The 24565-nt window shown below is 40.9% G+C and overlaps 1 protein-coding gene across 2 annotated transcripts in view; it reads left to right on the top strand.

Moving 5' to 3' along the window:
* Unc13c (unc-13 homolog C) overlaps positions 1-24565 on the top strand; it is a 412574-nt gene that overhangs the window by 333953 nt on the left and 54056 nt on the right. For both annotated transcript variants that reach the window (XM_059268241.1, XM_059268239.1), the window contains 4 exons: positions 8444-8532; positions 14936-15085; positions 20701-20824; positions 23677-23733. In XM_059268241.1, the coding sequence (XP_059124224.1) occupies positions 8444-8532; positions 14936-15085; positions 20701-20824; positions 23677-23733 (420 nt within the window). The remainder of the gene's footprint in view (positions 1-8443; positions 8533-14935; positions 15086-20700; positions 20825-23676; positions 23734-24565) is intronic.

Below are 24565 nucleotides of genomic sequence, written 5' to 3'. Positions count from 1 at the left end.
TCCAAAAAGTTTTTATCTTTTGGTCACAGGGTGTTAGTTATGACACAAAGATGGATAAAGATTGGCTATTCAGAGGGCTAAAGCTAGCCCAGATAAGGTAATTAGCCTCTGGACCTGCAATATTCTAACTGCTCTACATCACTGCAGTCCTACCCAGCTAATCAGTCTGTGCAGACATGGATTTTTCTCCAGGAATTTTTGTTGACAACTGACACCTAATAAGTAGACATAATACTTAGGGAGTGGTGAGTTTTGACGCCTGCATCAATTTCAATGATCAAGTTGCAATACTTAGCACATTGAATGTGCTGAACATTGATCATTTCTCTGTGGATAGTCCAGTCAAATCCTTTCCTTCAATATTATTCTGAATTGTGTCACAAAACACTATATATTAGTGTAGCTTTTCAGCTACATATTAGTGCTACTATCTAACCATTACAGTGACCCATTGACTGACCTTTACCCTCCTGCGTCCCTTTCCCCCAACTTCATTTCTTCCCAATCAGTCTTCTCTTCCCCTGCACATCACATGTGTATGATTCATGGGACATTCTGCCTCCATCACTTGATGTTTAGAATAACAACTGTAATGCTGTGATGGAGGTAGACAGAGTGTATAAACAAAGGGAATCTGGCAAAGAGCTGTGTGGGAAGAAGAAAATCTAGACAGAACACGGCCCATTTCTTCTGTCCCTGACTCATTCTGGATTTGTACAGCCCCACAGCTCTAAGCCCCTTTCCAGCCACATTGTTTGGAGGTGTGTGCTTTACAACAGCATGTTCAGATAGGAATCTCTTCAGATAACAAGTGTCTTTAATTTTTTTCCCAGCCCAGTCACAGTTTCCCCTCCCTCCTCTCCTCCAAGTCCCTCTCCCCAACCTCCTCTCTCCCCCACCCCATTCACTCCTTCTCCTTTCTCTTCAGAAAAGTGCAGTCTTCCCATGTATATCAGCCAGCAATGGCATATCAAGTTACATTAAGACAGAAAGGGTCCCAAAAGCAGGCAACAGAGTCAGAGACAACCCCTGTTCCCACTGTTAGGAGCCCCACAAGATGACTAAGCTGCACATCTGTAAGGTACATGCAGAGGTCCTTGGTCAGTGCCATGCAAGTTCTCTGGTTGGAGGTTCAGTCCCTGTGAGCCCCAATGAGCCCAGGTTAGTTGATTCTGTGGGTTTTCTTGTAGTACCCTTGGCCCCATCTGGCTCCCATAATCGTCCTTCCCCTTTTTCCACAAGATTCCCTGAGATCTGCCTAATGTTTGGCTGTGGTCTCTGCATCGGCTTCCATCAGCTGTTAGGTGAAGCCTCTCTGATGACAAGTGTGCTAGGTGACAAGTTTCTAAGGGGCTTCTTGTTGATCTCCTTGCAGCTCCAACAGCACGGTCCTTTAACTGAGCCTCGGGTTTCCCACCTGGAATAAAAGGAATTTGGACTATGTTGCTAGCCACCCACGAAGCTGAGGGGTAGTACGGTTAGTGTGTATGGGGTAGTACGGTTAGTGTGTATGGCGTAGAAGGAGAGGGAAGAAGCGTCAGACTAAGAGGAAGCCTGTTGAGTCATACAGATAGGGATATAACTCAAAGATTAACAGCACAGAGATGTGGAAATAGACCCCAAAATGTGCTATGTGTTCACCAACTCGAAACTGTAAAGGAAATCCAAGAGATGAAGCCTTTCCCCTTTAGCTGTCAAAGCTGAAGGAAGTACCTTACTATATCTAAAGACATTAGTTGATCTGTAGTACCATGACGGTGGGTTCTACTATATTTACTATCTAGTTAGAGACAGCCACAAAAGCTGCACAGCAACTGACACTTCTAACCAGCATCCATGCCCTTCTGGGTGGGATAAGGAACATGTGGCAGTCTGTCTCTGCATGTGATCATGTGAGCTCTTGGGGGGGGGGGGTGCTCTCCAGAAAGGAACAAGAATAATACTGAAAACAGAGCCCCAATATTGGGGATGCAGATTTTGTGATTAATTATTTACAGTACAGACCACATCTCTGATTTCTGACAGCATACCACAATATCCCTTGGGATGCTGTCATTCTACAAGGAGATTGCCCTACTGCCAGATTCTCCATGAAATTTTCACTGATTTCCCAGTTGTATCTTAGGCTGAACTAGGCCTCCTGGAGTGAATGGGCTCTGAAAAATGGAACAGCTGGAGAGAATCAGCTTTTTTAAAACAAAGAACCAGAGCCAGAAAAGATTGTGAGAAATTGCTGGAAGGCCTTCCTTCCTTGTTGAAAGTCAGCTCGAGGGGGTCAGCAAATGCTAAATCAAGCTTGAGTTTATTGAATCAACTCTAGAAATAACCCATTAGGGTACGGAGAGAAAAATCAGAAAAATGATACAACTTGTAAATTAGATGAGAAAAACTGCTAAGTCAGGAATTCAAGAGGACAAGCGAGGTAGAGAAGATGTTTCAGAGACGTGATTGGTCATATCTTGGTATCCAAGCATAACTGGAAGAAGACCATAGAAGTCAAACATGACATCTGCATTTTACCAAATCAGTGAAAACAAGAAGAAATAAATTAAGCCAGAAAAGATCAGGAGTTCCATATTTCTGTTCTCCGATGGAAGTACATGTAGATCCTCAGAAGGAAAACTCTACTAGGCACTTAGGAAACTAGACAAGATGTCCAGGCATGCTGCTGACGATGGGGAGAAGAGAACAGGGGTCATTAGCACAGGAGTGGCAGTTGAAGCTATAGACTTGAATGTGGTTGCGCAGGGCAAAGTAGAATGCAAAACAGAAAGGGAAAATTAAAGGGGACTAATAGTTAAAGGATACATAGAGGACTTGAAATCAATAGGAAAAAAGACAAGGCATGGGAAATAGACAAGCAAGGAAATAAATTCTTGAGAGATAAACCGCAATATGAACGCAGGCTGAGCAAGATAAATAAGGTCACCAGACTTGACAGTGAAGAGATCATGGTGACCTACATTGTACACTGCAGTGGAGTGTCCAGAGCAGACACCGTACTGCAGAGGGCCGATGGGTGTTTCAAAGATGCAGATATGGTATGCACTTCCAGGCTTATGATGTGAGCAGTTTGGAGGTCAAGGAGAGGAAAGGGAGTGAGTGGTCAGAGGTTGGTGGGAAGGTTCTTTCAGATAAGTTTGGCTTTTCTTCCAGTATTCTGCTTTTCTGTATGTGAATATCATCAGAGTGTATTTATAGAACGGGGAAGTAAAATTAATAATAGAGTGACTCAATATGAAGCAAGAAGAGTGGTTAAAGGAACAAGACCCAGAGGGAGAGAACAAGTCCTCAAGTGAACAGAAGGCTTCTAGGAAGTCAGGCTTCAGTTTTCATAGAAACGGTGGTAGACGTTGTATAGCAATATGTTTAAATAAAACTGTAAAAAGAGCCAATGCAAAAAATAGTGAACGGTTTTATGCAGATGTACTAAAGGATTTGATGCAAAAATATTAAGAGTTTTAATTTTAAAATATTGAAGAATTTACCACTAGCCAAATCTTGTCCTCATTTTCTAGGGACAAGGCAGACAACATGGCCTTCCCTCCTCAGCTGCACCTCTGAGGATGAGTCCTCATAGCACCCTAAGACTGAGACAGGGTTCTAAACACAAAGCAGGGCAGCCTAGAGGCCTGTGGAAAAGAAAGGAAGCAGGCAGCAGCGCATTGTGGGAAGTAAATGGCGTACTGAAGAGCTTTAGTTCTTCCATGGCATCTGTTTGACAGGTGACCTGAATGAGTACCAAAAGTATTTCAATATTTGTTTGCAGCCGACTGGTTGTAACTCCAGCAAGACCTTCATGATCAGTTTAACTACCAATGCTTGAAAGAGGGTGACAGAGCATATCTCCTGATTAGATCCACAGAGAGAGAATCAGTGCTAGGGAAAAAAAAGCAGAAATGCATGCAGAGTTGGTATGGTAACTGAATTCTGAACCAATGTCAGAGTATAATTTGACATGGTCTGGCAAGAAGTCAGGTATTTGAAATCAAGAGTAACCTGATAAGTCAGAATATGTTGTTGCTGATGAATAAGAGATTTGATTTCAGAAGCAAAAGTATATTATTAACAGTAAATGCATCCTTAGAGAATCATGCTGGCCATCAGGATGACCCCTATATTGGCTCTTTGTATCCTCTCCAGTCCCCTTTTCAGGTACTTGGTACATGCAAGTCTTCGAGGACACTGGAAAAGATGCATTGACTTGCATAGTACGCTAAACATCTATAGAAAAGACAGCAAAAGACTTTTGAATACACAGTAACAGGAAAAAGCACAGGAAGTGCTAGAGCTGCTGAGTACCTCTGGGAAGGAATGTTTGGGGGAAGGTTTGAAAGAGGAAATAAGAAATAACTTGTATTTTAAAGAAAAAATGAAAGGCCAGATGTGATGGCACATGGCTTTAACCCCAGCACTTAGGAGGCAGAGACAGGAGGATCTTTGTGAATTCAAGGCTGGCAGATCTACATAGCAAGTTTCAGGATGGCCCAGGCTATGTAAAGAGACCCTGTCTCAAAAGAAACGAAAGGAAAAGAAAAGGGGAGAAAAAGAGCCTATAGAAAAGAATGTAAATGAAAGCTTGCCTACTAACAATCTTCTTTGTAAGACGTGTGTGTGTGTGCGTGTGTGTGTGTGTGTGTGTGTGTGTGTGTGTGTAAGTAGAGTGCCTATAGAAGCCATAAGAAGGTGCCAGATCAACTGGACCTTGAATTATAGGCAGTTGTGAGGTAAGGATGTGGGCGCTCAGAACCAGACTCTGGTCCCCTGGGAGAGCAGCAAGTGTTCTTAACTGTCGAACCATCTCTCCAAGCCCCTGCTATCTTAGGTACATTCATTTCAAAATCATGTCTCAGTGATCTAAACTACCTCAATGATGTACAATGTCAGTTACTATCTACATAGGGCTAGAGTTTATTCTGCACATTAGGACCAGGTTTTACCAGGCTAGATTTGGAGATTCCTACATCTTCTTATAAAGTACATATGAAATATGTTTTGGAGCTTTAATGTAAATTGAGAACTTGATTCATCATTCATAAACTGTTTTTTAGTATACTCTTCTTTGCATAGATGCTTAATTTACATAACCAGCCAATTAAACTCAAGTACATATACAAAGTTAGTTACTAATTTATTAATTTATTATCAGTAACCTTCTAGGGTTATTTTAAACTTCTAACAATAATTTTAAATAACAATAAAAATCAAGTTTGCTTTCATCTTTTACCACTCATATAACCAGGTTAATGTGAAAGGATTTATGAAAATATTGCATAGCTTTTTACCTTTGCAAAGTAGCCAATAATTTTAAAAATAATCTATTGATAATTTAGGCAATGAGTTCTAAAACACTAGCCTATAATTTCTTAAAACTGCACAGAGTTTTTAAGAATGAGAAAAGTTTCCTAAATTTTTGCATATTGAAAAATGCAGAACATAAGACTAAAGAGATAGTTGGGCAGTTGTTAAGAGCACTTGCTCCTCATCCAAGATGACCCACGGTTGGTTCCCAGCACTAATTTAGGCAGCTCACAATAACCTGCAGCTCCTACTCCATGGGATCCAATGTCCTCTTCTGGCCACCCTGAGCACCTGCAGCTCACTGGACATACACATACACACATTAAAAATTTTTCTAAAATACAGAATAGTAACTTTCTTACTCCCAATTATCTTAACATTAGATAAATATATTTAAATTCATATTCCTAACATTGCAAAAAGCATATGTGTATTGGAATTGGCCTCAGAATTGCTTTGCTTGATCTGATGATGGTATTTGGATTGGATAATAATGGAAAATGAAAATCTTCTTTTAGGCTTATTTTGTTTCCTTTAGTCTTGTCACATAGAAGAAGGCTTTTATCCATACTTATGTAAAAATACACATCTATCAAAAAATTCAAAGTGTCATTCAGTATTTAAATTGCTGTAGTCTGGCAGTTTTGATTTTTATATACTAACCAATTATTTGATAGAGACATGTCTGTTCACAAATTCCTAAAGTAAATTAATGGATAAATGTCATAATTTCCTCAGAGCGGCCCATGGAACCATTTGGTATGACTTTCAAAGTATTGCCTTAACAACTGAACAAAACTACCTCAATGTATGTGTCACACTAATAAGAAAACCGAACATACATTTTAAGTAAGAAGCAAGCCCACCCTGTCTTTTGATGCAAAGCCTTTCCTTAGATGTGGTGAGCATGTGGGTGGGAGCTGCCCTCATTGTATTTATACGAGTGGGGAGCCTGGGGAAAAACAAATGTGAGTATTTTTCTCCCTATAACTTTATTTAAACAAGGGCAGGAAACAGTTAGTGTTAAAGCCACTGTAAAGAAAATAGAGTGAGAACGTCCAGCCTATATGTTTCCCTGGGGCTGAAAGGGTAGTCTACCTGTGTCTCCTTTGTTGAAGGTTAGAAGTTAGAATAGTTTAGACTGAGTTTAAGTGGGAATCAATGCAGAAGAATTTTGGTTCTGTAGAGGGGAAGAAACCAACAGTCCTGATAGTTACCTGGATCCAAGCTGACCTTGACATCAAGGACGGCTTTGATAGAATTGGCAAAGTCGTATATGACAGACACATATTTTTTTTTAGTTCCAACATGTTGTATTTGGTCATATCCATACAATCTAGAGCTACCCAGATGTGGAGGTGTATAATGAATATTTTTTGCAGGGCTAGGGAGATAACCTAGTGGATAAGTGTAAGAATGGGGACCTGAGTTCAGGTCCCCAGAACCTATGTAAAAAGCTGTGTGTGTATCTAGGATCTCAGCCCTGGGGAGGTGGAAGCAAGAGGATCTCCGGGGCTTGCTGGGCAAGTAGTCTAGCCAAACTGCTGAGATCCAGATTCAGTCAGAGACCATGTTTCAGAAAATGAGGTAGAGAGCAATTGAAGAAGACAGTCAATGTCAATCTCTAGGCTCTACATAAACGTATATTCTGTATGCACAGCCTCTCACACATGTGCACATGCATACACACACACACACACACACACACACACACACACACACTATTCTTGCTAGCAGTTTCTTACTTTTAAAAAAATGCCTTTGGAGTACTGCAGGTTATCACGTTCTGGGGAAGATTCTTGCATACTTACAAAGACACTTCTTTGGATAAGATCCTAGGAGTTTATGTTATATTCATTTGATACACTTCCTAGATCTTTGGTTTATATGTCATGGATTTATTTGTTTCACTTTGAGAAATTGGCTCCATCCCAACCTCTTTTCATTAGAAGACCAATTTGTCAAAGAACTACACATACTAATGAGAGGAAACTTAATTTCTGAAGGCTCAAAGGAAGGAAGATTGACATTTCAATTTCAGAGACTGTGACACATTATCCTTTACATGAATTTGTCTCTGCTTGATGGTGTACATCTGTTAGAAGGTTTTGTTTACAAATCAACTATACTTTTAATTTGTAAAAACACAACCAATGGGATAAACTTCTCTAGATGATAAATTCTGTGTTGATCTTTTGATGTCATTGCAAAAATGAATTCTTAAAAATAAAGTGCAGATCTTTGAATCTCACCCCACCCAGGTTACATAGGATGCCCTGAAAGAAAAGTCAGACCAATGGTCTCAAAAGAAACACAAGGGCTTAGGGGATTGGCTTGTCCTATGGCTTGAAATTCTAAAGCTGAAAAAATATACAGAAACACTCCAGTAATACGTGGTGCAACACAGGCTTAGCAGCCCTCAAGTCTGAAATACAAAATGCTCCAAATGTGGAGGCCGTGTGTGTGTGTGTGTGTGTGTGTGTGTGTGTGTGTGTGTGTGTGTGTGTGTGTGTAGGTGTGTGTCTGTGTCTGTGTATGTGTCTCCTATTGGTTCTCAAAAAGTTTTACATTTGAAGCATCTCAGATTTCAGGTTTAAACAATTGTGAAGTGAGCAAACGCTAGGCTAAGACTCCAAAATCAGAAAACCTCTGAAATCTGAAATATTTTTGGCCCCTGGTATTTCAGACTAGAGCTACTCAGCCTCTTCTCAAAAGTTAACTTTTTATTGAATGTTACTTTAATGTACCTATTTATTTACAGCTGTATTGAAGACTGAAATACATTTTGAATCAAAGCATATTTTCACCTAGCGTATACAATGTATTAGGTTTCACAAATTATGAAATTATCATGTTCTGGGGAGTACTGTTGCCATGCTCTGCATCCCATCACGGTAACCAAGAACAGCTTTGCCTCTAGCTTTTACCTCATTCAGCATGTTATGCGAATCAATCAATATTCTCTTCTATGAGAATCCTTACTGGTTTCTTCGCATTTTAAGGGGGAAAAATGGAGAGAAAAACAGTATGTCTCTATTGTTGTTTGGGGTTGCCATATTGCAAGCACAATGCTTCTAAGAGAAGTGGGTATGAGCTTCTTTCCTAAAACTCCCAAGTGATGTCATTTGTGGTCTCTCTGCAGCTAGACCCTGAAGCCAGCACTATCCTAAAAGAACTTCAAATTAAACTCAACGGGGTTCTGGATGAGCTCAGCGTCACCTACGGAGAAAGGTAAGCAGCCTAATTAGTTGTCTGACTATATCAGGTTTCATCTGTAATGATCACTCATTTTGCTTCAGGACTCGGTCTGAAAAGTCTTTTGTGACCCCAGGATCCAAGAGCGATGCTTTGCTGACTGATGTCTATGCATCCTTCACTTTGGTAGAGCTCACCACACCTGGCCCCAGGCTTTGATGTACTCATTTATTTCCCTCACTTTTCTCTAAGGGCAGAAATCTTAGTTCATAACCATTTGTAGTGACACTGTGCTCTAGAGAGCAGGGATTTGTGGAGACAAAGGCCAGATGGAGGAAAGAGGGGAAACATACATAAGAAGCGTGCATTCTGCTCAAGCCTTGCCTGTCACTGTCCTCAGAAGAGCGATACCCAGCTCCATGCCAGATTACATTAGCACTACTTAGGGTTCATGGTCCCAACTACCTTATGAACAAAAGCTTAGAAACTATGAGCATTTATATTTTTAAAAGTCAACTTGCCTCATCTATGGCATGTTTCTAAAGAATGAGAACTTACCTAGATGAACTTTATTCTACACCTCTATGAGAGAGCAATCATTTTACTATCAATTATTAAAATGGGTGTAAATTAAATATATCTTTAAAGAGGTTCATTAACTTAATATAAAATTTGTTTTAAATATTAGTTCAATAAATGTTTGCTTATCAGTTTAAACTATGCATTCAGTTTCTCAATGGGGCTATAAAATTATCCTTAGGACAAAAGCTTCCTATTTGAATACTCCTCATCTTCTATTGGGTTACAGAAAGATAAATGATTTATAAACATTTGATGATTACTAAGGCCGCATTTAATGAGAAAGACCAAAGAGACTCTGGAAGCACCATAGCTCTCAATATCAGAATGAAGCACAGTAAAGCCCCAGACTTAGAGTTCCCTTGATTATCACAGGCATATTCTCAGTTCCTTTAAGCTGAACAGTGTTGTCTTGATGGAGTCTTTCTTCACAGCTCAGACTCAGAGCTGGGACACCCTGGCTCTGTGGAGCTTAGGACATTTGTTCTCCCTCTGCTCTGGCTTGAGCTCAGCATATTGCGTCTGTGCTGTGTTGCTAGTGACCTTCATGAGCCTGCTGACTCAGCCTGACTGTTCATCAGCAAGATGGAGGCTCTCTCTACCTTGAGTTTGAATGGCAGGAGTTGTTTTGGAGATGTGGGGCTCGGTTGCTCTGGCTTGAGGTGACAGTGATGGGGCTTTGGCTTGGCCCTGTCAGGCTTGCCTCCATTCCAGTTGTGAATTAATGTCTTAACCAAATAAAAATGTTAAAGAATAAAAAATGCAAAGGAAAAAAAAGAGGTTGCCTTCAGTTACAAAAGGCAGCGAAAAATTACTTAGCAAAGTTTGAGGAAGGAAAAAGGAGTCTACTAAAGTGAGACTGGCTCATAACTTCATTGGAAATAAGATACCTAAACAGAGCAGAAACTAGTGTTTTACTCTTACATTCGTTTCTGTAAATTGTCTAAATCCTCTTGATGAGAAATTTTTGAATTTGTGTTTTAAGAGAGAGGAAGGCTGAATATATTAGCGATATTTATCATCCCATTGATGCTCCAAAGACTAAATTATGTACTCAGATTTGGAAAAAATCAAGACAAAATTTGGCTATGAGGGAAAGATTGGTGTTAGCAGGGCTGTAGAAGTACATTATTTTTACCAGATTAAATCTGGGGACAGTTTATTAGAATTTAAAAGAAAAACCCCAGGGAAGGCAAGCTGGAAATCCCAGCAGCTGCCTGGAGAAGGTATAGAAACATGGAAGTCAGCCATGTGCTGGGATGCATAAAGAAGCCCAAAGTGTTGTGCTTAGAGCAGAGACAGAAAGAAGAAAGGGAAAAGTTGTGCTTTTCTGGGTAATTACTTGGGAAACTGGAGCTATACTGCTTCAGCCTCGCAAGCTACTGTGAGGGAAATGCTGCTGTGAAGGAAACTAAACTGTCAGTTATTCATCCTGTCTCATTAGCATGGCTTACTGTGAGCTCACCTTCCTCAGAGGAGGTCTCACCTTCCTGGGGGTGATCTCACCTTCCTCAGGAATGGTCTCACTTTCCTTGGAGCTGGAGGGTAGGGTGGACTCACCTTCCTCAGGGGTGGTCTCACCTCCCTGAGAGTGGTTCTTTAAGCCAAGTCAGGGACCCTGCCTGCCCAACTAGAATGTTAGCTCTCCACCCAAGCTGGAAATTTCTTCCTCTTGACCAGAATAAAATAGTTTTTTTTTCCCTTAATGAGTTTTTACAGCTACTGTGTCATCCCCTGAAACAGAATATCATATACTTTTATCCTACATAACCAAAACTCACAGCTGCCCAGGACCAATCTTTCCTTATTTTAAAAATATCAGATCAAATTGAGTTTCGCTAAGGTCATTTATGTTCTTGAAATAAACAGACTACCCATCCTGCTTGCCTTGTAAGAAGAAAAATTATTTTATGCTGTTGCTATGATACATCACACACAGGTGGGTGGGAAGTCCATGGCAAGCAGCATGATCATGTCACAAAGTCAGTCTGGAGAACTACGTGAGCCTGCTCCTTTTTCCTCTCGGGAGCTGCGGCTGGAGCCTTACAAATAAGTGAAGAACTCAGTCCAAAAACCAACTGCAGCTCATGTCATTAAAAATTTTAGGCCGTTCTCAGTACCTTCAACTGTTAGGTTGGCTTTGTGATAAAGCCAAGATGGAGGCAAACCCCAGTCAGAAGAAGCCTTTCATGGGCTCATGGCGTGTTTCCAGATCACCTGCCTCCTCCACAGACCAAGTGACTTCATGTCAGTGATAAATGGTCTAAAAGGTTCAAACTTGTGCCCCTTAAATTTCTGCTTACACACATACTGTCCACTTATTTCTTTACTGGAACTGTTAGTGCCAGAAGCTGGCTGGATTAGGTGTAAATAATTCAAGGCTGTTTCTTGGGAATTCTTGCGGGGAGGGGGGTGTTTGGTTCCTTGGGTGCCCAAGAAGACTGCTGTCATTATTCACTGGTTCTATTTTTAGTCAAGCTGGTGAATAATGTCTTTTCCAAACAAAAATGAATAGATTAAAGAGAAGACCTGGTAGGTGAATTCACTAAGAATGGGTACAGAAGAGTTTTCAAATGAAGTTATGGTTTGGTTTATGATAGACTCATGCAAAAGTAGAATGTCTTTGTCCATCCACACCATGAACTCTTCCTTCAGATGCCCAATCTCACAGCCTGGCTGCTGAATAAGTTCACAGTCTAAATCTGCCCAGGAGCCTGCTTCTCACACATCTGAAACATCAATTCCGTGTGCTTTGCTCAACCCATCCCTTCCCTTGCTGTACTGACTTGAGAATCAGGGCAAGGAAAGATAATTACTTTAGAGGTGGCTACAGCCAGGAGGATCATTGATGGGGCTGTGGGCAGTCAATCAAGTAGGCATTTCTAATATTGCTTGTATTCTATCATTATCATTATCTCAAATATCTGTGACTATTCCCCTAGGATATACACATGGCCTTAAAGATCCATGCTTGCCCTGTTTCTTCCCCCTTCCTTGTAGATACCAAAGGCCAACAACAGATCTAGCCACATGAAAGCTAATTGGTGGGGGTTTTGAATTGATCAAGATGAGAGCCTGGAGGAGGTTATTCCAATGTAATATAAACAGGCACTAAAGGAGCCATATCCATAGTGAGCAGGATCCAAATACAGATGTCAGCTATGGGATGGTGCCACAAATAGTAAAGACGCCCAAAGAGAAGCCTGGACCCAAAGACAAATAAGGACTAGCATAATGGTGGACATAGACCCTGACCTTGAGATATTTAGAGTTACAAACCAAGTGTTTATAAACCCAGTACTAGAAGGTCAGAAAAAGAAAAAAATACACAAATTATCTAATTTTAAATCTACTGAATGCTTACTATCTTTAGAAAAACCAAAACTTTAAAAAAAATGGTATACTTCATAGCAGACTAAAGTATTTCCACATTGCTAAAATGAAGGGAAGGTCTCATGTGCTGTGGGGACAAGTAGTACCTATTTTGTTCATTTGTGTGTTCTGAACACTTGAAACCATGATTGACACATAGTATGCATTTATTAAATATTTGTAAATATGTGTGCTTAAAAACCACAGGTATTCCATGTAACTCAGACAGCAGGCAATACAGAGCAAAGCTACAAACCTCTGTACAAAATGTGAGGAATTGATGCATTTGTAACCTCTCAGATAACATGATCTGTGTTATCATTCTGTCAGGGGAGAAGAACGGGACTGGCTTGATTTTGATGTTGAGGCCCTTATCCCCCCACCAACCCTCCACCCTGGCCCTCCTCATTACCACCCAGTAATTGAGCATTTCCCAAGCTTTTGTCTCCTAAGTGATTTTTTCCACACCTCAATGCATTTGTATTCCAATTATCCCTATTGGTAGAAGCATCTTAGTAGTGAATCACAAGCATAGCCACCATTATAAATCCCCCCTTGACCATCTCAGGTGGAGGCCACCAGCATTGATGCTGGAGGTCTAGGGTATGAATAGAAACTGTACAGTAAAAAGGTGACTCTTCTGGGCTGTTTCAACCCTTAGTGAGGAGAAAAGAGGCAAGCAGCAGGAGATACTCCAGGGGTACATTCAACCAATACTCGCTTCTTAACAGCTCTGTTGTGGTGTCATTGACATATAAGACCTGTATACATTCAAGGCACACAACTTGATATTTCTGCATATGTAGAATTATGAAGCCATCACCACCTTCTGCCTAACTCACATGTCTGTCACATATTCAGGGATGCCACTTGTTTGTGTCGAAAACCCAATTTAAGATCTTTTCTCATATTTTTGTCTGTATAATACAATATTTTAAATTATTGTCCCAATGCCTCCTGAACCAACTACTTTGTGCCAGGCATAGCCATCATGTGTGGCTAGGTTCTTGCTCTGTAAGAATTTGTATTTAGTAAGAATAATAGGTAGGAAATAGATAACTGAGTGCATACTATGTGTTAAGTAATGGGCAATACAATAAAGAAAAATATACAATGTGATTAGGGACTGGAGACTCTAAGGGCTGTAACTTCAGTTTCAGTGTTCAGGGAAGGACTCTGCAGAGGTGACTACTGGGATGTGCCTCAGGCAAATGGAACACCAGGGACACCATCAGAATTTCCATGGAAGAGGGACCCTAATGGTGACCATAAGATTTCAGGGTTAACTCAGACTCAGGAGTTCCAAGAGCCTCAGGGATGCTATTATGCCTGGACTGCCACAAAGATCAGAGAGTACTGGCAAGTAATGACTCCCTGAAGTCACCCACAAGCCTCTGTTGTCCATCATCATCCTTGAAATGTTTTCGGACTTTTCTCTAACTGACTTTGGAAGCTACTGAAAGCTTATAACATGGGTGGCAAGACCTGGTCTCTCCTGTAAAAGGACCTGTCAGGACTTGGACAGAGTGACTAGCATAATGGTGGACATAGACCCTGACCTTGAGATATTTAGAGTTACAAACCAAGTGTTTATAAACCCAGTACTAGAAGGTCAGGAAAAGAAAAAAATACACAAATTATCTAATTTTAAATCTACTGAATGGTCAAGTCAGCACATTTTGGAGCTTGTGAGTTCTCAGATTTAAGGACACTTTGTGCAAGTTTGTGGTTGTTCAGGTGTTGTTGGAAGGAACCCAGACTTCCACACGGACAGGTTATACACACAGGTTAATGAAGTGGTATGGAGTACAGGGTGTACCCCAGGGCTACACGTGGATTTTAAACCAGATGCAGTCATCAAGAAAAGGGCTCTTGGGCCAGAGGTCAAGTTTGTGAGAATCGCAATGTGTGATATCTAGATAGAGCAGAGTTCAATTCGAATTGCACATGAATAGTGAGTAATTTTTAATATCATTTTATTCCAAATAGCAGAATAAACACAAAAATATCTACTATCTGAAATTCAACTTTAATGGGCACTTCGTGAGAACCCGAGATAGTAATAATCAGCCAGTTGGAAAGGAGTTGCTGGAAAGACTGGAGAAGCAAAGAGGGTTCGGAGTTTATAGAAAGAGGGGGAGGGTGGGGGAGGGTGGGTCCCAATACTCACAGTTTCTCTAGAGCAGCTGTTTCTCCAAGTGCACTGAAGAGCGCAGCTGTTGTTGTAACCGGAGACAGCAGATGAATGAACAGCCAGTTGCATTGACACCCCCCCTCCTGAAGAGCATCCCTATTGTCTGCCTCGCACACTGAGTCTCCAAGTATGTGCTTATCACAACCAAAGGTCTTACCTGGTTTCAGCCTGCAAACAAATGAGGAAAGAAAAACCATCCCGCTTGAAACGGTTCGGCCCCCCCCCTCGAAGTAGAATTCAGACTCGGGCAACGTTATCGACTTCTCCTCCAGAGTTTATGTTCTTTATTTCCAGTTTCCAGCTTGTAATTGAAGAGTGTATAAAGCAGATGGGGGTTGAGCTAAATCAAATGAGAGCAAATGGAACCAGCACAGCGAATAAGAACAGCGCGGCGATGGACGCGGAGATTGTCCTGAGACCACTCATGGACTTCTTGGATAAAACGTAAGTTGTCGGCCCACGTTAACCCTTCCTCAGCCCCAAGTTCCTAAATGTGACTGATAAGGCTTTAGGGGTAGTTTTGGTTTTCTCTGTATAAGGTGACTTTAAAAGAACTTCTGGGGAGATGGCTCAATAAGTAAAATATTTCTCAGATGAGCACGAGGACTAGGATTTGATCCCCAGCATCCATGTCAAAAAGCCAAAAGAGATGGCTCATGGGTTAAGAGGTCACACTGCTCCTGCAGAGGACCTGAGTTTGGTTCCCAGCACCCACACTGAGAAATTCACAACTGCCTATAACTCCAGCTCCTGGGATCCTCTTCTGGTCTCTGTAGGAAACTAGGCTCACATGCACACACCCATACATAGATACATGCAGAGGCACATAATTAAAAATAAAATAAATCTTTTTTAAAAAGCAGCCACTGGGCATAATGGTATATACTTTTAATCCCAGTGCTGGGGATGCAGAGACAGGTGGATCCCTGGGTCTCACCTACCAGTCAGCCTACCATATTTAATGAGCTTCCAGCCAGTGAGAGACTCTGTCTCAAAAACAAAGGTGGGTAGATTCTGAGGAATGACATCCTGAGATTGACATCTAGTCTTCTCATGCACTCACACATGTGCGCATGCACCTACACACACACAAACACGCACACACATATGCACACATGCACACTCACATACATAGATATATGCATACAAAAAAAGAGCAGCACTCTTTTAATTTGTCATTCTTTGTATGAGCAAGAAAAAATGAGAGAAAAGTAGTATTGGTGGCTGAGGGAGCTGCCGTTCAGAAGCAGAGAAAGGCTTCAAATTTCCTGTTCCTCAGATAGTACAATTGTTTTCCATTCTTTGGGCATAAAGACCAAATTGGATCCAGAATATCTGATTTCTCTTGAGAAACCTGCGGGAGAAGAAAATAGCACATGTGTGAATACAGCGACTTCAGCAAAGCCTGACATAATCGATGCCCACCTGTGTCCAACCGATCTCTAATCACTGGAAAGCATTAAAAAGAAAGCCCAAGCCCCCAGTGCCTGTGAGGTTACAGTCGTCTGTCCGGGGAGTGGGTCGGCGCGGGGTGTTAACAAAAAGCCTCTGCTTGGTTTGCTGGCTGGCTGGTGTGTCTGTTTTGTTTCCTTCCTAGCTTATGTTCAAAGGTTCTGGTTTAGTAAGTTTGCAGCAGGCCCAAGGCAACACTATTTTAAAGTATATTTATAGCCCAGAACCACTTATTTTAACAACTAGATACACAGTTCTATAAATAGGCATACCAGCTAAACTTCCCTAAGTCAAAGTTCTCAAACCTGAAATCGTCTAGAATCTGAGCCCCAGTTCAGGGTTTCCAGGCTGGAGAGGCAGCTCTATGGCACAGGCTTTTCTACCAGGTATCAAGCCCTGGGTTTGCTCCCCAGCACTGGAGGAAAAAAGATTAGGATTTTGAAGCATTTTGGAGTCCTATCATTTTTTTTTTTTTGCCTTATCAATACAAATATTTCAAAACTCTCCAAATTCAAAATTTAGAGATAGTTGTGCTTGGAGACATTCCAAATGAGGTAAGGTTGAGCTTTGCTCAGAACCAGAACTTGGAGTGGACAAGAGAAACAAATATTAACTTTGAATGCATATGAAAGATCCATGCCATATGTGGTAGTTTATATACATTATCTAGTTTATAGTTGTCGCAAATTAACAAGAGGATAAAAAATAAAAAGTGAGATCAAGCTAAGCAGGAATGAGTAGGTGGCGCCTCTTCTACACATCCATGGCATCTTCCTTAACTCCATTTCCCTTCGGTGATAATCTGATGTAAGACAGGTGTTCTTGTTGGGTTAATTTCAGTATTTGGTAGAAAAATTAAGTCTCACTCCCTGTTCTCTGTGGGTAAAAATATTGTGGAAGATTGCTCGATGGTGATATAGTGTGCAGGAGATAATAGGCAGGTGGGTGTACAGGAAAAAAGAAAACAAGGATGGAAATGGAGACGATAAAGGAAGGGAGAAGGGGGCTTTTCTTCGTATTTTTAGTTTCTTAGTGCAGAAGTTTATTATCTGCTAAATGTCCCCTTGGAATGTATTTCGCTATGCAGCTCTTCTCTGACAATACGGAGTTCAGTCCCTACAAACACTAGCACTTGGTTACTGAAGACAATGATTGTAGCCAACAGGCCTGAGCAATCCTGACTCTCTTACTCCTCACATGAGATTCCTCTACTTTTCAGAAGGCCAATCAATGGTTTGAGTCGTCATTTTTCACTAGTAAAACCCTTTGCTTTAATTACTCTGCAACCAAAAGTTATAGAGTATATGAAACATCTAGGTAATTCTGATAATGCCAATAGGCTGGCTGAGTAATTTTTGGATCTATGTTACCATTTATAAAATACAAGAATGGAAAAAGTGAGTTCACTCTTAATTTTAATACACTTAGATGAGTTTATTCTTTTAAAATATTTATTTTGTGTGTATGAGTATTCACCTGCGTGTGTGTATATGTACCATGTGCATGCAAGGCCCATGGAAGCCAGAAGAAGATATCAGATCTCCTGGAACTAGAGTTCCAGACAGTTGTGAGCTGCTGTGTAGGTGGTAAAAATCAAACCTTGGGTGCCCTAGAAAAGCCATCAATGCACTTAACCACTGAGCCACATTTCCATCACCTATTTTACATGCTTAATATTCCACTTGTCATTATACTGGATTATATCACCCTATGTGGCATTCCTTATCGTTCCTAGCAAGATAAGATTGTGTATAATAAAGTCAGAAAGGAGTTACAACCTTTCAAAATATGTGAGAATTATTTAACAATCATTTAAGAGAGAGATAGTTACATGAAACATGGAAAGTTGAGGATGTTCTCTGGGCTCATTCAGAATGTGCAACCTTAAAGCCACTGGTTAGAGGATATGTTGAGTAGTTTTATGTCAACTTGACACAAGCTGAAGTCTTCTGAGAGGAGGGAACCTCAGTTAAGAAAATGCCTCCCTAAGATTGGGATGTAGGCAAGCCTTAGAGAATTTTCTTACTTAGTGATTGATGTAGGAGGGCCCAGACTATTATGGGTGGTACCATCGCTGGGCTGGTAGTTTTATATTCTATAAGAAAGCAGGCTGAGAAAGCCATGAGGAACAAACCAGTAAGCAGCACCCTCCATGGCCTCTGCCTCAGCTCCTGCCTCCAGGTTCCTGCCCTGCTTGAGTTCCTACTCTGACTTCTGTGATGTGGAAGTATAAGCCAAATATACCCTTTCCTCCCTGGTTGCTTGGGTCATGGTGTTTCATCACAGTAATAGAAACAGTGGTGAGGACAGAGGAGATATTTCAGAGTGAGACACTGATTCTGCTTTCAAGGCACTGAGAATTGTGGGAGAGGAAAAAAAAGAAATGTACATAAATACACACAAAAAGGAGCAGAGTGACAGTCTTTTCAGAGTAAGAATTTCATTTGAGCTAGGTCTTTAAAGGTGGGTAGGATCTAAATGAATACAGATGGGAACAGGCACTACAGGGATAGAGAAACTTGACTGCGTAAGTTTCCATGAAAAGTAGATCAGCTATATAATGAAAAATCCCCATTGCCGACTGTACACATGGCATTTGAAAACTGTCTGCTTAATTGGTTCTATATCCAACCACTCTAGATAGTTCAAGTCACAAAATCTGTGTTTTATGGCTTGTGTTACGAAGTTGGCTAAGTCTGACTGCATTAAGGAGGCAGTTACTGGATTCCTCCTTTGGTTTCTATTATTTAAAGCAAACAGCTGAGGCCTGAAAGTCTTCTAGGTCATTTTGAGAAAATCCCTGTAGGAATCACATTGTACTAGACTATGCCTCTATAAATAAAACATGTCTTATGTTTCGCTTTCTCTCTGAGATCCAAGCACTTCCTGAAATGGGCTATATGCTCCATTTCCAACTAGCAGAGACCTACAAAGAGCTACAAGCATGCCACTGGTTTCCTTCACTTCTTCTTTGGTTCCAATCTAATCGAGCTGAGTTAGCGTGCCCAGTACATGAGCTAACCACACAGAACAGCATCAGATCTTCAGCTTAGACCTTTTGAGGCTGAAAATTCTAAAGCTGTAGCAAAACGGGCTCCCGCTGTGCTTAGAGTATCTCTGAAGACGTGCAGTACCCTGTGTGCTTAGTCCCTCGATGTCTAGACACTCAGTGCTGATTGGCTGGAGATGCTACCCTCAACACCAGACTCCAAACTCACCCAACAGGGGATGTTTACAAGTTCATTGCGTTTCTATATAAAATAGAGCTAGGAGAAATACTTCAATAGGAACATATATTTAGGAATCTCCCTATTTGTATCAATTTTGATCAGTTAATAAAATGTCATTTATTCTTCATTGTCCATGTCGTCTTGTATGGAAAATGTTCAATGCTGCCCATAAGAACCATCACCAGTGTTATTTCTGAGCCCAAAAGCACTATGGGAAGTCAAGGGGCTGCTGTAAAATGTATGCCCCATGTCAGCCATCACTGTATCAGGATCAAATCACCGCCACTAAAGGGGTCTCATTGAGCCCAGAATCATAGGGTAGGATATTTTCATTACTGTCTCCCTCTTCTCTGGGCCTTCATACATGAGGACATTCATGATGGGTGGTACATGATGCTGAAAGGTGCACCTGACTTAGAAAACCCAGCCCGACTATGTCTCACTCACTAGCTTCCCTGCTTTGGACGCATCTCTAAATCTCTCTGAGCCTGTGTTTTATTTCTAAAATGAGCACAATCATTTGTAAACTATGTACAGATTAGTCTCATAGAAAAGGGTGTGTACAGCATTACACAAATACCAGGAAGTGATACTCCTAATGTCACATAAGGAAAGCTTGGAAGACACAACTTGCCTGTTTGTGTCAGCAAACTCAGGATTCTGGATGAATTGAAAGACGTGTGTGTCACATTGTCATATTGGCTCACAGCCCAGGAATGGCAGCAGCAAATCCTGATGAGGATATGGGAAAAGGGAACCCTTATGATACATTGCTGGTGGGAGTACAGATTATCTGAAAATAAGTATAGAAAGTTCTTCAAAATATAAAAAGAAAAAAGAAAAGTAGATTTGCATGTGATCCAGCTATACCAGTTTCAGAACATACCTGAGAGATTCCTAGTCAGCATGCCAGAGGGACATGTAGGTATCCGTATTTGTTATAGCACCATCCATCACAGCCAAGTTACGGGACCAGCCCAGGTGTCCGGCAACAGATGAATAGAGGAAGAACATGTGGCATACATGGAAACACACACAATGAAGTTTTATTCATCAATAAAAAGGAAATCTTTTACTTGTAGGAAAATGGATGCAATGATTTTTTCCTCTGGTTCCATGTTCCACCAGATAAACAGGATAATGCAATGTAGAACATGACTAAATATATTTATACACTATGTAAAATTATATATTATACATTTTCCATAATTTTATAAATACATAATATTTTCCCATAAATGAGATCTAGTTTTTGGAAGTCATAAGGGGCCTGTTGAAGGATTCCAATGTCGGTGGCGAAGGTCGATATCTCATCAACCTTGTAGTCTGGTACATGGGTGAGACTCAAGAACGAATGTGCATCTAATCTTGTTTCAGATTAAGTCTTTCCGCAAAAATCTGTGAGAAAACAGTCCTGAAGCGAGTTCTGAAGGAACTCTGGAAGCTGGTTCTTAACAAGATAGAGAAGCAGATCGTTCTCCCTCCACTGACAGACCAAACAGTAAGTACCTACAGTGTGCCCTCCCACACTCAGCATCCTATTTGATGACCTTTTGTTCGAATGAATAGTTTGGGTCCAGATGAATATGAATTAAATCCATTTGGAGAAAGTTTTTCTTGTTATATAAATTTTTAACAATGCTTGATCAAATTTCTATCTAAATCAATTTTTAAAAAATGAAAGTAGCTATCTAAATTCAAATTTAATTGTCATTTTAAACTTCATCTCTTAATAAAAAATAAGTCAAGGGGTCTGGAGATGTGGCTCACTTGGTAGAGCACTTGCTGAGTATGCACAGAGCCCTGGGTTCTATCCCCAGCTCTACATGATTTCAGGTGCAGTGGGGCACACCTCTAATTCTAGCTCTGTGGAGGCAGACACAGGAGGATCAGAAGTTCAAGGTCATCCTTGGTTACATAGGGAATTTGAGGGAGGGAGGGAAGGAGGGAAGGAGGGCAGGCCTAACTTTAATTTGTAAGGCTATCTAGGTATGTGCATATTTTAATTTATATTTAACATAACATAATAAGAACAATACTTACTATATAATAGTATATATAATTTAATATTACTGCAAATCCACAGAGAACAGGCTGTGGTTCAAATACATCTAGCCACTGTGCTTCTTAAATGTTACAGCTTAAAAAAGGTCTGTTCAGTGCAGTCATATTGAATTTTTTTCACCTCTCCTTTCAACTTTCATCTGTTGCCTCCCCGCTTAGAGGTTAATAGAGGAGATGGCTTTCTGTGGATTTGAAGGGCTTGATTGTATCATGCGCAAGAAAACAAAAAAGAAACCAGAAAGATCAGTCGGCGGTGGAGCTGGACAATGATCAAGTAACCACACAGGGCAGGCTTTTCAGTTCACACATGCTGAACCAAGCAATACAAAGAAAAAATAAAAATAAAAAAAAAACAAGCTATTATTTGGGGTAATTGATTTTTTTGTATGTGTGACTAAGGAAGATAAATGGATGCAAATAATGAGTGATTATAAAGTACACCGAAACACATATCAACACCATTAATCATGCATGCTTGGTCCTTATGTATCCAATAATGGTATATATGCAGAAAATATTTTCTTATAAGGTGGGCTGAGATGTAAGATAAGGATGTTTTTGTTGACTTAACTCTTAGCCATGAATGTATAGTTTCTTCATTTAGAGCCTACATCTGTGGACAGCCAAATCACATATGAATATTGAAACATACAGAAGTCTTATTCTGCTCTAATAACTAGTATATTTAATAATGCCACAATGCAAATAGCTTTGATGGTCTTGGTCAGCAGGGGAGTGATAACAATGGGGTGGTGTCTATATAAGTTTCCCATAAGCAGAAACATGGGAGAAGCTCTCAGTGTAACTACTGGACAGACTTGTTTCAAAGAGAACCAGATACGGAGGCCCCTCAATGTAGAAGGATACACCCAGAAGGGAGCCGATGTATGGCAGACTATCCTCTGCTGTGCTTGGAAAACCACTTCACACATACAGCCTTAGCTGCAGCCAAGCCCACAACTGGACTTGGACGTTTGTTGGTTTATTTTACATTTTAATCATCCCCCCCCCCAAGATAGCCATCGCCCACACTTCAACTTGTCCAAGTGATCTCTTAAAGTAACATTTAAAAAAATCTATTCATTATATCTGTGTGTGCCTTTGTGGAATCAAAAGACAGTTTTTGGGAGTTAGTTCTCTCCTCCATTAGTTCATGTTTCATAGGGATCATACTTGGATCATCAGGCATGATGACAACTGCCTTTATGTGCTGAACTAGCTCACTGGCCCACGGTTATTTTTAATGGTTCTTTGGCGAAAATTTGCTTTGGCTCAGGTTACTGTGTCCACTGTTACTTTCTGCGTGAGGGCCACTACATTGTGCAGTTTGGAAGACTCGTGGGTTTTTGAGAATGTACACGTAATGTTACATTAGAAACACCATATGTAGCAATTCATTTTCTAGACAAAGTCTTTCCTGGGCAAGTATATGATAATCTCAAGGCTCCCTAGCACTGACGTCTGCAAGGATGGAACTGTTTCATTCTGTTATCCATGACCAAATAGCACTGAGGCTTCTAACTAATAAGTTCTAGGCACTATACTTCACACTGGAAATAAACAGAATAGCAGAAAAATAACATCAACAAAAAAAAATGAGTGACGGTTCCTGTTCCCTGTGACCATGAACTCTGCAATGGGAAAAATATATAGAGGATAGTTGAGAATACCCTATTTCCTCACTGGGACTTTATTCCCAGCTGCTAATGAATTTGGCCAAACTTGGCAGCTTTCCAGCCACATATACTGGCATACCTGCCACTACTCTGGATGTGCTAATCTAGTAATGTCCAAATTGGTTGTTGCTGTTGTTTGTTTTTGTCCAGGACCCGGATGTTCTAGGGGAACCAGGAGTTGGGAAGGAGTTGGGGAGGTCTCTGACAGATGCCACACCATTTTAGGAAGAACATCCCTACTTTCTGCAGCCTTGTGTCTTAAGATTGTGCACACATATATTTGGGGGAGTGGGATGAGGGGAGTGCCTCTGTAGAAAATACTTCAAGTTTTATTCATACGCTTCATGAAACTGATTACCTGTGCTGCAACTGGTTCCATAACCCAGAGTTAGCACACTCAAAAGTGGGACACGATGCTGACGACTGGCAAGCTGCCAGCCTTGCCAGATAATCTCTTGTTCCGTCTTTAGAATAGATCCATTATGCACATCTGACATAAAACCCAAAATACCATAATGGAAATTTTAAAAAAAGACTCTACTTTAATCATGAACTCTACTACTGAGGATCTGGTGACCTGACCCTCCTTTTCTTTTTCTCTGTGTGTTTCCAGGGACCTCAGATGATTTTCATTGCAGCTAAAGATCTCGGTCAGTTATCCAAACTGAAGGTAAGAAGCTTGAGGAAACTGGTTGGCCTGAAGTGAGTGACCTAACTCTGCAAATGCTGCCCTCCTCCTAGGAATGGCACCTAACATAGCAGGATGAAAGCACACCCATCTGTGACCATACGTTTGCTTTAAGACAGGGAGGAGGGAGTGTAGGAGCCAGTGGGGTCAGAGACATCATAGGAAACCCCAAAGAAAAGGCTTGCCTGACTCATGGGAACTCAGAGTCTGAACCAACAACCAGGAAGCCTGCATGGTACCAACCTAGTCCTCTGCATATATGTGACAGTTGAGTAGCTTGGTCTATTTGTGGGACTCCCAGCAATGGAAGCAGGCCTGTCCCTGGTGTTTTGCCTGGCTCTTAGGAACCCATTCCTCATGCTGGATTGCCTTGCCCAGCTGGAATACAGGGGGAGGTGCTTGGTCCTATGGCAGCTTGATATGCCATGCTGTGCTGAAGTCCATGGGAGACCTGCCCCTTTCTAAGTGAGTACAGAGGAGGGGTGGATCAAGGGGAGATGGAGGGGAAGAGAGAGGGAAGGTTATGGTCAAGATGTAAAATAAATATTGAATTTTTAAAAAGTTTCTAACTTTTAAGATTGGAGAAATGACTTGATGGTTAAAAGCACTAGATGTTTTTGCAGAAGACCTGGATTCAATTCTCAGCACCCTTAGGGTGGTTCATACTTACCTGTAACTCCATTTCCGGGGAATATGATGCCCTCTTCTGGCCCCTATAAGCACTGCACATATGTGGTACACAGACACACATACATATACTCATACATATAAAGTAAAAATAAATAATTTTTTAAAAAATTATAATTTTGGAAGC

Source organism: Peromyscus eremicus, chromosome 7 (genome assembly GCF_949786415.1).
Source record: "Peromyscus eremicus chromosome 7, PerEre_H2_v1, whole genome shotgun sequence".
Taxonomy (NCBI): Eukaryota; Metazoa; Chordata; class Mammalia; order Rodentia; family Cricetidae; genus Peromyscus; species Peromyscus eremicus.
The sequence above is the reverse complement of the archived record's forward strand: the minus strand, read 5'-3'. Positions and strand labels throughout refer to the sequence as shown.